Source organism: Pleuronectes platessa, chromosome 13 (assembly GCF_947347685.1).
Source record: "Pleuronectes platessa chromosome 13, fPlePla1.1, whole genome shotgun sequence".
Lineage (NCBI taxonomy): Eukaryota > Metazoa > Chordata > Actinopteri > Pleuronectiformes > Pleuronectidae > Pleuronectes > Pleuronectes platessa.
Window position 1 is genome coordinate 17,632,495 of NC_070638.1, and position 17,046 is coordinate 17,649,540.

The following is a 17,046-nucleotide window of genomic DNA, read 5'->3' on the forward strand; positions in this document are numbered from 1 at the left end:
TTTGCTGTCCATTTTCTCAGGCACAAGCAGATTCGAGGATGTCAGTGCAGTCGCACATCTGCCAAAGGTTTTTATGTCTTGTTTCTGGAAATATAACAATCAAACAATCATTTTTGGTCTAGTTTTCCTAATCGTGTCCGTCATTTCTGTAATTTATGAAATCCAGCCTAACAGATTGTTGAGAGCTGAGATCATGGCAACATTCCAACACTCTGACGTGCTGGGCATGACACACAAGTGATCAGACATCACACAGGTTGTGAACAAGCAGTCAAAGTAGCCGGATAATATTGTTTTTTATTACACAAGAGACATTGTTTGTGCAGTAGTGGTATGGTAGGTTAAAGATGAAGCCCAAAGTTTATCTATATTTCTCCAGCGTCTGGAATAGTTTGACATTTTGGGTAATATGTCGATTTGCTTTTTTGTTGAGTCAGATAAGATGGATGATACCACTCCCAATGCTTTTACAAGTAAACATGTGGTTGGAGCCAATAGACAGCTAGCTGAGCTAAGTATAAAGATGGGAAAGAAGAGGAAATAGTCAACCGGTAGGTAATTCAATCTACCCTTAGAGCAAATCTAATTCTCACTACTTAATATGTTCTAGATTGTTTGTTTGCAAGGTATCCAAGAGAGACTCCATGAAGACAAAACATTTTGCATTTGAATCAAACAATTGAGATATAACATCTAGTCTCTGTACATTTAACGTTAATTAAGCTCCTGATAAGGACTTTAACTTGTGATCTTATTACATTGAGAATAATGATCAAAATGTTATAGTTGATTCTAAAAGTTGAAAAATGACTGTAAATGTACAAGTTTATGTACATCCAGAATATTCAATGATATATGGCATTGAGTTGTAGGACGAATGAATGAAGGTATGTTGATATGCGTTTCGTGGCTTCCTGCTCTGTCTGTTTCCTGCTCTCTCCACCTCTCTGAACGACTTTGGGAAACAAAGTGACAGAGTGCAGAAGTGAGAGAGACTCCCCTCCTCCGAACAGCTCTGTTTTAGAGGACAGCTTGGATGCACGGTGACAGCAAAAGTCAAAAACACATGCGTCTGAACACATGGCGTGATGATTTCCAGCTTATTAACATATTATTTCTCCTCCTCCCTCTCTCTTCCTGTCGCTGTGTCCAGGTGAGCGGAATCAACCCATCGATCAGCAGGAGACGTGAGCAGCGGGTGTTATTCATGGTGGTGGTCATGGTGATATGCTACCTCTTGTGCTGGCTGCCGTACGGCATCATGGCCCTGATGGCCACTTTCGGGCCCCCAGGCCTGGTTACGCCCGAGGCCAGCATCATCCCCTCAGTCCTGGCGAAGACGAGCACAGTGATCAACCCAGTCATCTACGTCTTCATGAATAAACAGGTGAGAGAAGGATGGAAGGAGGGAGGGGGCGCTGTAGCGAGAGTCAGGGCCTTTTGTCTTATACTGTCACAAAGCGGCAGGAACAGAGCATCTCATTTACTGAGGCCAGTTTCCTTCAATGTGTACAGAGGAGGGTTTATTTAATGGAAATGAGCCTCTGGTTTGTATTCGGATCAGATTGTAGTCTAATGCCTTCTCTTATGCTACCACATAGGCTACATGTGTGCAGAGCTGTGTAGGTCTCAAAGAAAATATGTTACACACACACACGTGTGATGGACTTTTGGCTAAGTAAACATGTGTTGGAAAGCATCACAGGTTTCAATAATTAGTCATCTGATTAAATAAATGATGCAATAAGGAGTTAGGAGTCACTACCTTGATCTCTTTGACTCCATCTCGTCTAAGCTGGCACCTTGGTGCATCTCAGGCCACGTTGAACAAATCGAATATGTTCGGTAATGAACTAACTCGAGCCTTTCATGTGGATGTAACCTAATCCTGCTCATTATCAAACCAGAAGGGGTATTTGCAATGTCACGAAGGTGCCTGTTGTCTGAAGTGTTGATGAAAAACACACAGTATGTCTCAATTAACCTTGGCCCATGCCCACTTCAGACAATATGATGAATAGCTCTCGTTATCTGTGCTTGCAAGCTGTGATTCTGCAGTTGTTGTTAGAAGAGGCTGGGGACAATGATAATGTTTTATTAGCTTTTCTGCTTTATTCAATTTTATGTTGCTTGGTAAATTACAACTGGCTTCAGTAACTTCTAAAATGAAAACAGTCTCCGAACATACTATGTGACACATTCACATCAAATCACGAATCATTCATAACACTAAAAGAACATGTTCCTTATTTCCTGTGTGGTTGAGGTAAATGAGAAGATCATACTACCCTTATATCTGTTAAAAGACAATTCAGAGTACACAGAGGCATTGTTTGGTGAAAATCTCAGAATTTGTTTTAAAGATTGATTGAGTAAATAATTGATTACAGTTGAGACACTGTAATTACAGTAACCAAACAACCCATTCACCACCCACCATCTTCACACCTAAATGAGAAATAATCACAAATGTTCAAACTGTAGCAGAGTATAGTTTTTAAATGTAGGACTCCATAATAGGAAGCAGGTTGAGAAAATACGTTCTCTGGATTTAAAATTGTTTGATGTCACATATGCATGAAACTTACAGTGCAGCACTGAAAGTACTGCAAACAGATGACGCTATGTCTGGTTGAAGGGGCAGAGAAATAAGAGCCAGGAGGAAAAAGACAACCAGGGTTGAGAAGTGAACTGAAACATCCGTTTCATGTTCTACCTCTTGTGGCCGACATGTGGAGAGCCATATCTGATCTTAGCTCTACATGCATACTAGATCACTGAGTAAGGAGCAAGGGACATAGAGCCTTTGTATTCAAATAATTAATCATAGCCGACCTAAGCAGCAATGCTGTATTTATCATGCAGCTCTTCCTTGTGTGTGCTTGTGTGAGGGTGTGTGTTTTATATTTAATTCAATCCGCAGCCTGATGAAAACAAGCATGTTATTGTGGAAACATTCAGTTGCAGCCGCTTTTTTTTTTTGCAATTTCAGGCTCTGCCAAGTTGAAGCCTAGAGTTCAAAATAAAGTTTGAGTTGGATGCGAGATCTCCCTCCTCAGAATTAGATCAGGCTATTTCCAGCAGAGGTCTTTGGTGAATTTAAATCAGATATAATGAGACACCTTGCTTTACCAGTAAGAGCACTGATCCAGTTCTGTCCCAGAAGAATAAACTGAGAGGGCAAACTATCGTTTAATGGATAAATCCACACTTACTTTGATCAAGGTCTTGTTCCTGATGTTTTCTAACGTAATGACTGATTGTATTAATATCACTTCCACGTAGATCTCTGTTTCCATTTCTGCCAACTATCATGGATATAAATATATCATCAACAGGCAAGCACTTCAGGGAAGTGGTGATCCCAGCCCTTGGAGAAAACAACACACACATTTTGTTTCCCCTCTGACACACACACTGTAGTCGATCATACTTTAACAGACAATCATAGATTTTCCTGAGGTATTGCTCATGGTAAGCCTCACTGGCTGCCTGGCGGTTCAATCTAAAATAGTATACTTAAGATGTGTACACGGTTATAGCTTTTCAAGAAATGTATTCATATCTATAAATAATTGATATTATAACTGATATATGCCAAACCCAAATTAAGATCAAATGTAATACACTTTGTTAGTTGGGAAATAGCCTCCTTATGCGAGGAAAACTAAAACTCCCCGTTTGGTTAATGAGCTTTGGAAAGGCTGAAACTTGTGATTAAGGTCACAAATAGATTTTCCTGGAGCTTTGAGACCCCCCCCCCCCCCCCCCCCCCCCCCCACACACACACACACAGTTTAATGTGGAAGATTTAGTTTCTAATATTGTGATTAACTAAATTACAAAGTGCAAATATAGAGTTGAATGTAAATTTCAGTTTACCCATTTATTATTATTACCTAATTTTAAGGCCCCTTTTTGTGCTCTGTGCAAATGGGAGATCATCGGGGCCACAGGGGCCTCCTTGTGAGTTAATCTGACTTATATTCTTCATTTACTTTACTTGCTGCCTCTGCGTTATATTATATGCTTTGCTTTGCTTTATTTGAAACTTTAAAGTATGTGTTAAATCCTTGGAACAGAACTCCTAGAGTCAGTCGTTAATGAATATTGAAGCAAAAAGATTTTCACCTCAGTAGTTATTTATCTGAATACAGCACAAAGGCTCAGCTATAACAGCTGCCGCAAAATCGTCAACACTGTTCAACATGTATTAAGGGACTTGCTACAGCGCATAATGTGAAAGTAGCATCAGTGTAAACAGTCTCCAGAGCTCGTCAGCTGCCTTGTGCTGCAACATACACAAGGTTTAACCAACAGTTAATTGGAGTTTGGATTTTGAATGGTGGAGACTGCCCTGAATATTCTTGGTATTTTGGGGAAAGCAGCTCTGCAGGTGAATGACAGGTACAGTGCATGACGCCATAAGTGAATAAAGATAAGTTTGAACACAATCTATTGAAATACTGGAAAGAAATTTGAAGAGAGGCTGCTTGGAAAAAGTCTGAGTTTGGGTAAGTTTCTGTTTCACAGGCTCTTCAGGATTTCCAGATTATAAAAAGAGTATAAACGCTCGTCACTGTAGTCACTCAAAAATTAGCATCTGGTGTATTGAGTTTTTCAGCTATCACACAGCTACTGTGTAACACCTCACAAAAGACGACCAGTGTTGCTTGATGTAATAATACAGAGCTGTCTGAATGGGAATTGATTTGTATGAATTTATAGCTCCATAAACAAGTTATTAACATAAATCCCTGGCAGAGGACTGCAGGGAACTGTTGTCCTTGGTTGAGAGATGATAAAACTACATTCATGTAACTCATCATTGAAGAGAATTGACTGCCTCTTAGTTTGATTTATAGTGCATGTTTTGCAAGTTACCTCCAAAATTCTGCTTGACTTTCTACTTTCTACTTCCTTATCATGCTCCTCTCAAGTAAAGCTCTTGGTACTAAACAATACATTTAGTCTTTAGATTTAAGATGTTTTGTTCCTTTCTGAAACATTCTTCATCATCGAGAGAAAAAAAATAACAAAAGATAACCAAGACCGTCCTGGCGTCCAACTGACGCCAACAGTTGAAACCCCCCCCTCAATGTAATCTTTAACATCTTTATCTGATCTATTAATATGAAGCAAAAAATGCTGCGTAAGGTTTTAGAAAACAATTCCATTCAGACTCTTGACAGAAAGATTTGATGTGCCATACAGAGATTCATATACAGTACAGTCTGCTGGAGAGTAAATCTTATCGGCTTCCAAACCTGCTCAAGGGCAATACATGGCTGTGTAGCTTTGCTCACACACGGTTATGTTGGAAAACTACATTCAAATGCAACAAAGGACTGTTTTTCTATTCAAAGTGTCCTTGGGCAAGATTCTTAACGACAAATTGTATGTGTGTGTATGTGTCATATACTGTAAAGTGAGTTCAGGGGTTAATAAGACAAGATAAGCTCTAAATAATTGCAGTCCATTTGCCATGTTATCTGAAGGTGTAAGCACCTCCATTCCTCCACCGTCTGCTCCGTTTAACACTCCCCTCTTACCCGAGCTGCCGCCGAGTCGCCGACACAGCGCCAGCCATCTGACCTCACAGGGACATTCTAGCCCACACATCATGTACCTCATAACAGCGTGAGAGGGAGAGAGGCACCAAATGTCCTGTATGTCATTTTCAGTCTTCAATTCCTCCCAGCCCGTTACTATGGAAACTATGAGTTGAGGCGAGTTGAAGACTAAAAATGCTGTACAGATACAAGTACCAGCTGGTGTCTGTTTGTCCCAGCAACGATCAGCAGGGGCCTGGGCTGGACGTCAGGAACATGCACAGTTTGTCACGTTGGTAAGTTTGACCTGAATTGTCATCTCAATGTGTACGGTGTTTTTTAACTGTGTCAGCTGTCAGTACATCAGAACACTGCTAAGTCATCACAGGTGCCCCATAGAGTGCAAGTCTGATTCTTACACAAACACACACAATGACAACAAAGTTAATATGGATTATTTATCTAAAGAACCTATAGAAGTTTGCTTGTTAAATCAACCTTTCTCTTTCTTTTCTCTTTTTTCTTCTTCCACTCCTCTATCAGAATAATGGCTGGAGCTGCGTGCTAGAGAGGCCGGTACTCTAACCATTGTTTCAAATTAAAATTTCCTTGCCGTGTCTTGTAGTTGTGATATTGTAGCGGTGTCAGTAATTTCAGACATTGCAGTGGGTCACCAATCTCACAGAGACCTGACTAGCTTCTTGTTTTAAGAGCCTAACCCCAAATATCAAACTATTGCTTTCACATTACCGTGATCACACGTAATCACAATTGCAAACATTGCAAAAACAGTCTGTGAAATTGCAGAAAGTACCAGTCAGCAATAATTCGTATTGCTGGACATGAGCCTTTACAAATCAGCACCAGCCAACCAGTTCTTCAAAAGACCTGATCATCTGTTAATAAACTGCTGAAGCATCCTTCCAAAAGAATCCACAATTACTTCCTGTCAAGTGGAACAGACTTAAAAAATGAAACCACGTCAAACAAACTGACAAGCCGTATCATTTCACCATCTTCTCATGTTACTGCTGTGAACTGATTCATCAGTACTGACAGTTTGACGTGCCCTGTGATTTTCTGAGTCATCTACTCCATCACTACTTGAATAAATTCCCTGGTTAAAGTCTGTTTCTTGTGTGCATGCCCACGTCTTTCTGACAAACTCATTTCTCTCCGTTTCATTCCAAGATGTTTACTATACTTTCTATTGCACAAGGTACTCACAGCACAGCTGGGGCCTCGAGGGCCAAGTGGCCTCTATCCAGCAAGGATCAGCTATTGATCCATACTTAAATGAGCATGTCCTGACTGATAATTCTCAAACACCATGATACACATAGGGGTGATAGACTAATGCAATGTCTTAAAACCTACAAGTAAGAATCCTGTGTGGACCGGGCAGCATAGGACAGGATAGGTTTATGTTGTGAATCCTCTTTACAGTAGCAACATTTCTCTCAATTGGGCACACTTTTTGTACCCAGAGGAAATTACCCAATGAATTAACTTTACCCATCCAATTAGAGCTAATCTTATTTGTAGAAAGGACCAATGACTTTCAGATTATGATAAAAACTATTGGAAATGTGTTTCTCTGTGTTATTTCATCTTTCATCTGACCACGTGAATATATTCAGATCAAATATAAAGATGTTGAGCCTTTCAAAGTGAGATGAAATAGGGAAAAAACAGTTCACTTCAGGGTAAAAAAACGAGGTCTTTCATACCAACATGACAGAATGTTGAACTGCAGTTTATAAACTAGATTTCAGAACTTCAATCACAGTCTGACCTACATGGCGGCTGCACTGTGACCTGATTTCAGGAGCCCTTAGGCTGACTTACCTCAAAGATGTTAAATGATCTTTAATCATCATCTGATTAATTGGAAAATCTAAATAGCACCGTACTTTAATGTATCCCTTTGGCAGAACACACAATGCTGTGTATGCACTATTGTCTGTATTGTTACACTGGCCTCCTTCTAGTGACTGACAAGAGAGCAGACAATTTTATTGAACCCAGAGAAACATTGAGATGAGTAAGTGGACTAAGCTGTAATTTGGAGGCTGTAGGAGTAAAGCATTTCTAAGTATTCCCTATTGTCACTAATTTGCTAGATGGAAAATGAAGATGTCTGCTGCAGGGCAGAAGTGGACCACAGCTCTGCTCACACTTCAGTGAATGTAATTAATATTTTCCTCACTAATGATGTATTTGTTCACCACCCGCGACCCATCCACTTTTCATCAGGGTGTTCAAACCGACAGATCCGCGGATTGACTGGTGTTAATTTAGCGATTAAGTTTTCAATAAAAGGAAAAGGAGCACAAAGAATATAATTAGTACTTTCTAAATGCATATATACAGCCAAGGGAGCCCCTGGGAGGTGAGCAAGCAGTTGGTGACAGTTTAGTTAAAAATAAAAAAAAGATGGACAAAATGACGGCTTGCCAAAACTGAAGCCAAAACTGAAGCAAAAACATCTTGATCACAACATGGTGGCTGGTAAATGTCATAAATCCTGCCTCCTCTATGTAAATAGATGGGACATGGACCAAACCAATTTTTTTTCAAAAGATGATTTCTGTCGTTGCAGGTTGATCGCCTCACTCTAATGTTTAAATGCAAATGTATTTAGTAAAGTAGGTTTACAATAGTTATCTGACATGATTGACAGCTGAGATTGACTTACGATTGGTCAAGTGTGTGTCGACGATACTTCACCACCACGACTTCATTCAGTTAATTCACTGCTGTAGCTTAGACTGTGTGTGACTACTGCAACTGCATGCAAGCAAGGATATGATTGGAAACAGAATCAGCTCACTTCACAGGCCAGAGGCTTCAATATAAACTTGGATCGATGTTGTGGAAGGCAAGGCTGCTAGGAAGCATTATGTCAATGGCTCTTGAAAGTGAGATGTAGCAGGACATCTGAGCCGTGGAAGAGTGTGAGGAAATGATTGATACACACACTATAAATGCAGGGCAGTCCTCTTCTCAGAAAGCGCCATTAAATTTCATGAGGAAATCAGATGATTGTCATTCTCATCACATGTTCCTGTGTGACAGTAAATTTCCCGACGACGGCTCTCAGATCTATTACTTTTTTTCTGAAATTAAGTTTATGGTCTAAGTGAATTCTTCACAACACCAGGGAGCTTACTTCATCAAATTAAAACAGAAAATTGTCAGATGAAGTGGTGGATAATCTACTGATGTCCATAAAAGAAGCTCAGGTCTTCCTGACATTGCCTCATCAAACACTGCAACCTCTTCATTATTAGTGTCACTCAGTTAAAGGGAGCAGGAACTATTGTGCAAATTGTTTGCATCCAGTGTGGCTGTTTTGATATTGTATAATGAGAAATTGTGGACCCCATAAATTTGGGTTTATGTTCGACGTGAGTGAACTGCTAAAGAAAGTCCCTCTGTACAGTCACGTAGAGGCAAATAGAGACAAAATTTGATTCCGAGCCGACATCCCTGCTTCAGAAAATAAAATAAATAAAGGCCTTGTAGTTTGAGATGACGCCTGACATATTACCCTCTTTTGTCATACTCTCCCAATACGGCATCAGATCAAAGAAACCTCAGCCAAATCGGATGTGGCCTGCGTGAGATGACCCTTTGATTCATTTTCAACCTTTCCTCTCAACACACTTGGTGCATCTCTCTCCTTCAATCCCCCTGTCATGCTCTATCCATTCATCTGTCATCGTCTTCACCTTTGTCTTGACCTTAGCCTTGATGCCTGTGTCTTAACTAACGTCATCCTCTACCACTTGTCTGTTGTCTCCGTCTCCCCATCCTCCATCTTTCCAGTGCTCTTCACTGAGTTTAGACAGCTGATGGGGAGAGGAGAGAGTTGCATCAGAGACACAGAGAGGTGTTGAGCCCCCCTTTTCTTTACATCTCATTGTTAGCCTTCACTCATAGATGACCTATTGGTTATAGACAGACAGAGAGGGGACAGATATGCTGTTCGTAGATACATTGGGAGGAGAATTTTAAGTAATGTCCGGCGGCATTTCTTGCTCTCTGCAGGCATTTGACGGGCTTCTGACGGTGTGAGGTTCAATGTCGAGTCAAGCTACGAAGTTCTAACAAGATGAGTTTGTGATGCTTTAAAAATTCATGTTCAAGGAATTCAACTGAAAAGCAGTTGGGTCCATATTTTAAGGACAAAGTTAGCTTTACACGGTTTCTTTGACACTTAGATCTCATGGGAGGAATGAAGTCAAGAAGCTGCTAGTTAATTTATTAATGTTTTACAACTCCCCGGCTGTCAACGGATCTGTCACAAGCGCCGTGATTCATGTTAAAAGATTTAAATCTTTGAAAGTTTGAAAACTTTAACACCTTCCTTAAAAAAGAAACAGAAAACGAACAGGATAGTGTAGTTTTAGAATATATTTCAAAATGAAGTGAACAGGGCATTTACTGGGGACTATTTTCAACTTTGGATTTCATATTGTCGCAAATAGTTTGAGGAAACATGACCAACGCTGTGGTTCCTTCATGTCTCTTTTTATTCGTTTTTTGACATGGGGCTCTGTGGCACTGAGGAAAACGACATATTAGGGTTTGGCTACAGAAACAGTATTTGTCATTGGAATAATTTTATTGTTGGTTTATTGACAGCAAGAAACATATGGTCCATGTCCAAACTCTAGTTTTATTCATGTTTTTTCAGCTCCTATAACACCATTATCACATCAGTAACTTTAAACCAAGCATCTTCATCTCCAGTCTACATGTGTATCAGCCCATTTTTGTCCTGTTCTCTCTGTGTCTCTCAATTTGATATTGTTGTATATTTGGAACGCTTTGATTGTTTATTTGACTTTTCTGACATCCCTGCTTTTCTCAGATGCTGTGAAAGACGTTCATCATATATTGCACCTCATGAGAAAATGTAGTAGACTATAAGTATACATGAAACTCAGTTAGTATACTAAGTATACTACGTTTACTCAAGAGCGGCATTAATCGGAGTGCACGTTAACAGGAGCCATGGAAGAAGACTTAAAAATAGTCTAAATTGTGGTCTAGTGGCTGCCTGTGCTGTGAACATGTCTTGGATATGGATAGAAATGCCTGGAATTTTAAGCATAGCCAAATGCCCTGAATGCATTGTTACGCTTTCAACCTGCTTCTGGGGTCTTCAATTATTCAGACTCTTCCTATCCGTCTATCAGCGGCTGTGGCTCTCTGTTGTGAGGAAGCTAGAATAAAACAGGGAGAACTGCAGGAAATCTGAATTCTGGGAATTCGGTTTCCCACATTGAAAAATGTATTACGGTGTCCATTCACTATTTATTAGACCCTGACAGACGGTGTATAGATTCCAGTGCCTTTACTCTGCACCTTGGGGACAGCCTGTCATTTCTAACCACAACATATCTTTGATGTATTCCGATTCTTGGTGGTGGTGAAAACACAGCAGTAGTGGAGGTGAAGACCTTTAATGGATAACATGAAATCACTTAAACAACTGCTACTTTTATAGCTGGTATTAAAATGCACATTTTTTTATTCCATCTAGATTTGTGCATCTTCAGTGTCTCCATTGAGATACGACTAACTACACTATCGAGCTAATATCACAACCTTTTTCTGCATAAACGAGAGGAGGTTAAAAATCCATAGCTGAGAATCAAAGAAAGGGCTGCTTCGTTTGTTTATTGGTTAAAGGCTGTTAGCTGTCTTCAAATCCAGACGTTTAGAACATTCATAGGTGATTCGGTATTTTTGCCCATGTAGTAGTTTCATGGGCATTTAAAACACAATTGCATTTACAATGTTATTACAATGCATCCCTCAACACAGGTTTTGGCAGAACCTTGGCTTCATTTAATGTTGTTGCATACCCCAAACAAGGCGCTCACCCCCTCCCACAAGCGCCTTTTTCAGACCCTGTTTTAGGGGAACACAACAGTTATAAATGACACCTTTGCTCAAGGTTAAGTCACTGTGACATTAACGTTATTAGTGTTTCAAATCAAAGAACACTTCCTGGTTGTTAACCATTACCAGGATGTCAGACCAAATTTTAACATTGGTTGCAATGCACCTAACCTTTTCACTGAAGCGCACAAAGACTTAATTTAGGTGCACCCACTCATATTCTACATTACCTTTAAGGCTTTAAAATTCCGATTGAGTTTTTATTGTTTACAGTGAGAATTAAGTAGTAAATAAAAATGCAAAGCATGATGCTGTCCATTTAACCATGTTCAAATAACAAAATAGAGTTGTTGAATTGCTGAATCCATGCAGCTTTAAAGACTTAAGTTCAAAGTTGAGAAAAAGTGCTGTGTGTTTGAATAACGAGTGATGCTAAGGTTTGGAGACTAAAACTTTTCATGAAGTTCTTCAGAAAGTTAATTCAATGTACACACAGCGGTTACACAGCAGCTGGCATTATGCTTAAAATATGCCCAGGTGTTACTTTGAATCCTATTTCATTAACCTAAGGTGGAACCTTGCAGCAAACTAGAATGATGATTCTGGACTGTTTTGTAAAGCTGGGCATACACTGTGTTGTTTTTAAACTCAGACTGTATGAGTAAATCCTACTCTGAGAACCTCTGTGAACCCAAATCTCACGATTTATGTGCTCACACTGTACGTGTCGATCATCAGCCAAGACATGACTGCTAACACTGTACATTTAAAATGCCTGACAGGCCCCTGTGGGTAGTAGCAGCCCTTCTGGTGACATTTGGGGGAAAATGTTGACGTGGACACCAAATAACGTGTTGGAACGAGAGAATATGTCATGCATCGTAATCTGAGTCTGATCGAAGCCACACTGTGGTGGAAATGTTTGCAAATACTAGTCAATAAAAACATAGCACCCTATTTCCGGCTCACTTTGCAAAGCACGGTTAAGAGTCCGACAAATCATAGTGTATGGCTGGCTTAAAACCTGGGATTATCAAACCCAAGAACATTCAGAGCATTCAGAGGCTTGCCTCACTCTCTGGAGTTGTCAAGGTAAGGTGAGGAATCTGATTGAATATATAAATAGTGGTTAAGGACTGATAAAACGCTCAGCGAAAAAATTATTAAAGTTAATAGAAGGTCAAATGTTGATTGCAGGCCTGTGAAGAGAAGCAAACGACAGTTGCCTGCATTAAATCAGTTGTGCCACACATCTTTCCCTGACCTTCACTCTCTTATTTTCTGCCTGGCTGCATTAAGGGCATCCCATTTACTGAGTTGGCACTGAAGTTTTACAATAAGATGTAAATCACGAGGTGCAGAATAGAGATATTAGGCTGCGGTAACAGGGACAGTGGGTGTCACCACTTTCCTCGGTGTGATCAACACACTGGCAGCAAAAGTTGGCTTCTAGCTGCAGTCACATTGAGTACCAGGACATTGCTTATAATAGTTTACAAGTAATCCAGTCACTGGAAGGACTCTTACAGGAAGACTGACCAGAACATTTAGGGCCCCAGTGCTGACCGTGCCTTATCAAGAGCTATGTGGCTGACCAAGTCTCTCACAGGAACTCACTGGAGAGGAAGAAAGTGCTGACACAAAAAGGTTGTTGGAAGGTGAAATATCAAACGTGTAATTGGTAAGAAATCTGTGATTCAGAGGAGCAGGTCATTGGGTTGTTGATGCGAGTTAGGGAATGTTACAAATCACAACCCTATGTTCCATAGTCACTCAGGTTTCATACCATCAGTGAAGGCAAGATATTCCCACAAAAACGTTGATATCTTTTGGTCTGGCAGGAGTTGTCCCATCCTTAGATGAGGAGCTACTTTTCTGACCCCAAGCTACCACACAGAATGTAGATCAGCTTTTTGCCCAATTCATTTCTGCAACCATGCCCACCAATGACGAGAGAGCAAGACAATCAGAGGACAGCCAGTGTTTTTCAGGCGAAACAATTCCTTCCTTTTTAACAACTTGACCATGGGCCTGAACCCACTAACTGCTCTGATTGGAGCAGCTTCCAGGTCAGAAACTCTAAGTGAGGGGGACAAACCTGTTGTGTGGGTGTGTGAATATTTTGAGATTTGTAACTAAACCAAATATCAAACAACCCTAATCCAACATGAAGATTTTGTAACGGTTCACACATGATATTGAGAATGTTATTTTTCAGCAAAATACTGAACCCCAGTCTGCCCCTGATGCTGTAGCATTGGTGTGCCCTTGAACAAAAGTGTATGAATGTGTGGGAGTGAGAGTTGTTGTTTAAAGCCCTTTGAGTGATCCTTAACAATAGAAAAGCTAAAGGCAATCAATTTACCATTTACAAATACTGTCCCTTGGCCTATTGTTCAACAAAAACCTTAGGCGACACGATAACCCCTATGACAGAATGGTACTGTGTGAAGCAGAGGAGGGCAGGAGAAGAGATCCGACAGGTAAATTAATTTAGCAATGGTAGGTTTTAGAAACTTTATGACTAACATTAATTCTCTTGGCTTGTTTTTACAGTTTTATTCTTTGTGGTCTTCTGACTATTTCTGTAGTGTACAGCACATTTCTGACCATGTGTCTTTGTGTTGCATGCTCGCCCCAGTTTTACAGATGTTGCCAAGCCCTGCTGCGATGTGAGACCCCTCGACGCGGCTCCAGCATGAAGAGCTCCTCCAAGGTCGCCACCAAGGTCATGAGGGGTGTAGCAATCAATGGTCCCCGCCGCACCAACGACTTACTATATATGGTAGCATCCCTTGGACAGCCAGCCACCACACTGCCCCAACTGGGCCCTCCCTTTGAACCCACAAACGACATCACTAAAGCCTCTTCTTCAGACAACAAACCTGCCGCAGTATCACTAGTGGCCCACTTTGACGGCTGATGATTGTGGACTTTTTCATAGTTAAAGCATACATAGTCAGCCAGGAAGTCATCAATAATGAGAGGAGGGGTGGTGAAATATCAGCAACCTGCCAGTCCAGGTGGATTTGACACAGCTGTTGCATCAGCCCCGCCCCGGCTAGTAGAGATGATGGACAGTTAACAGAGGGTAATCTTAGACTGCCTCAGAATGAGGCTCTATGTTTCTCTGCAGAGGAAGAAGTGCACATATGTCTCACTACGCATAGGAAGTGAAGGATGTTCTTGCCACAATTTTGGGGAAAAGCTCTGCCAGACTGCTGTGACAATAGAAGAGCAAGAGGAGGAATCATTTATTTTGTGCAATATCTATTTTTCGGGAAGGTATTCCGTCATGTTAAAGTCATAACAGAAATGTGTTCACAGTGCAGGCCAAAGGGATAAGATGCATTGATACGTGACTTGACTGTGGTTACAAAGTGAGGGGGAAACACACAAAATGTTTATTACAGCGAATTTTTTAAAACTCTTTCGTAGAGTAGACATGATAAAGAAATGCATGAAAATAAAGACATGGCGGAGTGATGAGAATGTCCTAGTAAAAATTTAAACCATCAGTTATTTACACTTTTATCCCCCGAAAGTTTACTTGATTTATCACTTTGAAATGGGTAAGGAGATTGAATTAAGTGGATTAATAAGTAGTTTGTTGAAAATGTAGCATTGCTAGCAGCAGTCGCATTTTGTTCAGGGATAGAGACTTTAAGGTCAAAGAAATAGTTGCATGTTGGAAGGTTGCTGTACAGTTCTTTCAATAAAGATTGTAATTGATATGCAAATGAGGTTGGAGAAATGCAATATCTGGTAATGTTTCTTGGTCAGCCAGGAGACAAACACTTGGTGTAGTTAAATATCCTGACAATGTGTGCCTCTGTGACCTTATTTCTTCATGGTTTTCAAGTTGACAGTATTTCAAATGACTGCCTGCCTGGCAGTCGAGATATTGTATAGATTATTGTACACATGTTGATACCAAAGCTAAAGAAATTGTCATATATTTTGTAAGTTCTGTTCAATAAAGTTGTTTGGTCTAAATCTGCAATGTGCAATGATTTATTTGATGAAAACTTACTAGAAAAGTAGGATAATTAAAACCAAGGAGAGTTGCAGGTTGATATGGGAGAGACAAAGTCAATGGTGGTAATGGTCTGTAATATGTCAACAGGAAAAAAATATGTAATAGAACATTTGTCAGAAGCAGTTGTGGGGGGGGGTGTTAGCAGCCAATGTGCATGCCACTATATTCAGGGTGATAGCAGATAAAGAGTCTTGGGTTTTATTATCTTTCATCCACTCCTAAACAAAAAATATGTATAGCTAAAGAGTTTGTCACCTAAACATATAACCAACAGCCAAGATTAGGTCACTTTTAACACTCTGAAGAACTTTGTTGTAGTTGATATCACCCAAAAGATTTGCAAGAGCTGGACAGACTCTTCCCCTCCCCAAAGTCTGTTGAGACTGAGCCGAATTTGTTTGTGGGACTTCAGGTTGAACAAATCTCTTTTCAGTGCTGACTTTTAATCTTTTTCAGGCTTCCGTGCACCTTTAGGGATGTTCTGCTAATTGTTTTGTGTAATGCTTAGTCCTCACTCGCCACTGTTTACTATAAAGCCTCTGGTGAGCGGAGATAAGAGCCGCTACTATAATCAACTCCTTCAACCAGGGGCTCAGGGCATAATGTCTGATTAACAAGGCCGACGGCCTCGAGATTGGACCCGAGCCGGAGTGAGTCAAATCCAAATGACGTTTTGTCAAAAAAGCGTTCATCCTTTGTCAAATAAGAGAGAGTCCATCAGCCGGCTTGATAAACACTTGCCCACTCAGGGCCTGCATCAACGTTGCTTTCCCTTTCTGTCGTACTTTCAACATGACTCTAGGTTCCCCTGAATGTGTGGGCTATTGTTTTGATATATTAAGTGGGAGTGAAAGATGAGGGCTCTAAAGACTTGTGCGGATCCAACAGCTTCGTGGATGGAAAATGCTGAGCCCCACAAGTTTTAATGATTGACTTCTTCTTAGGGGATTAGGTTTCAATTACTTTGGGGTCAGGCATTTACTTCAGATTGATGAGGTTGGGGCTTGGGAATGTACGTTGTCAATGGGTGTCCTCGGAAGTGAGTCTGTCCATCAGTCTTTTGAGAGCCACGGAAAATATAAGTGTCTTTTTTTTCAAAGTTAGTGAATTATAAACCACAGAATGGAATGAAAAGCTGCTTGTGTCCAAACAAACAATTTACGCATTTCTAATACAGTGCTTGTTCATTTACTTTCAGAAATTAATGTTATTTTCCCGTAAACGCATGTCATTTTAACTACATATCACTGGATTGTTGTGAAGTTCTTTTTGAGCCATCAGTAGCATGATGTCAAACTGATTATGGAGTCAGTTCTGTTCCATTGCTCCAGGACTTGATTAATTAAAAAATGCACCAATCTGCCACAACATGAAAAAACAGTTACTGGCTATAATAGGGTAGCTGATTGATGTCTTCCATTTCTCATTTATAATATAGTCAGTGATTGCATTTATCCCACACTAATCAACCACTGGTTAAATCTCTAAATTGCAGCTGCATAAAAAAAAGAGATGCTCATCGACAGAGTTTATTGGGAG

At 40.3% G+C, this 17,046-nt stretch overlaps 1 protein-coding gene across 1 annotated transcript in view; it reads left to right on the forward strand.

Annotated features, from left to right (window-relative positions):
- LOC128455212 (vertebrate ancient opsin-like) overlaps nt 1-14,391 on the forward strand; it is a 60,568-nt gene extending 46,177 nt beyond the window's left edge. Inside the window, exons 3-4 of the mRNA XM_053438896.1 lie at nt 1,154-1,387; nt 14,110-14,391. Coding sequence (XP_053294871.1) covers nt 1,154-1,387; nt 14,110-14,391 — 516 coding nt within the window. The remainder of the gene's footprint in view (nt 1-1,153; nt 1,388-14,109) is intronic.
- Nucleotides 14,392-17,046: the final 2,655 nt, after the last annotated feature.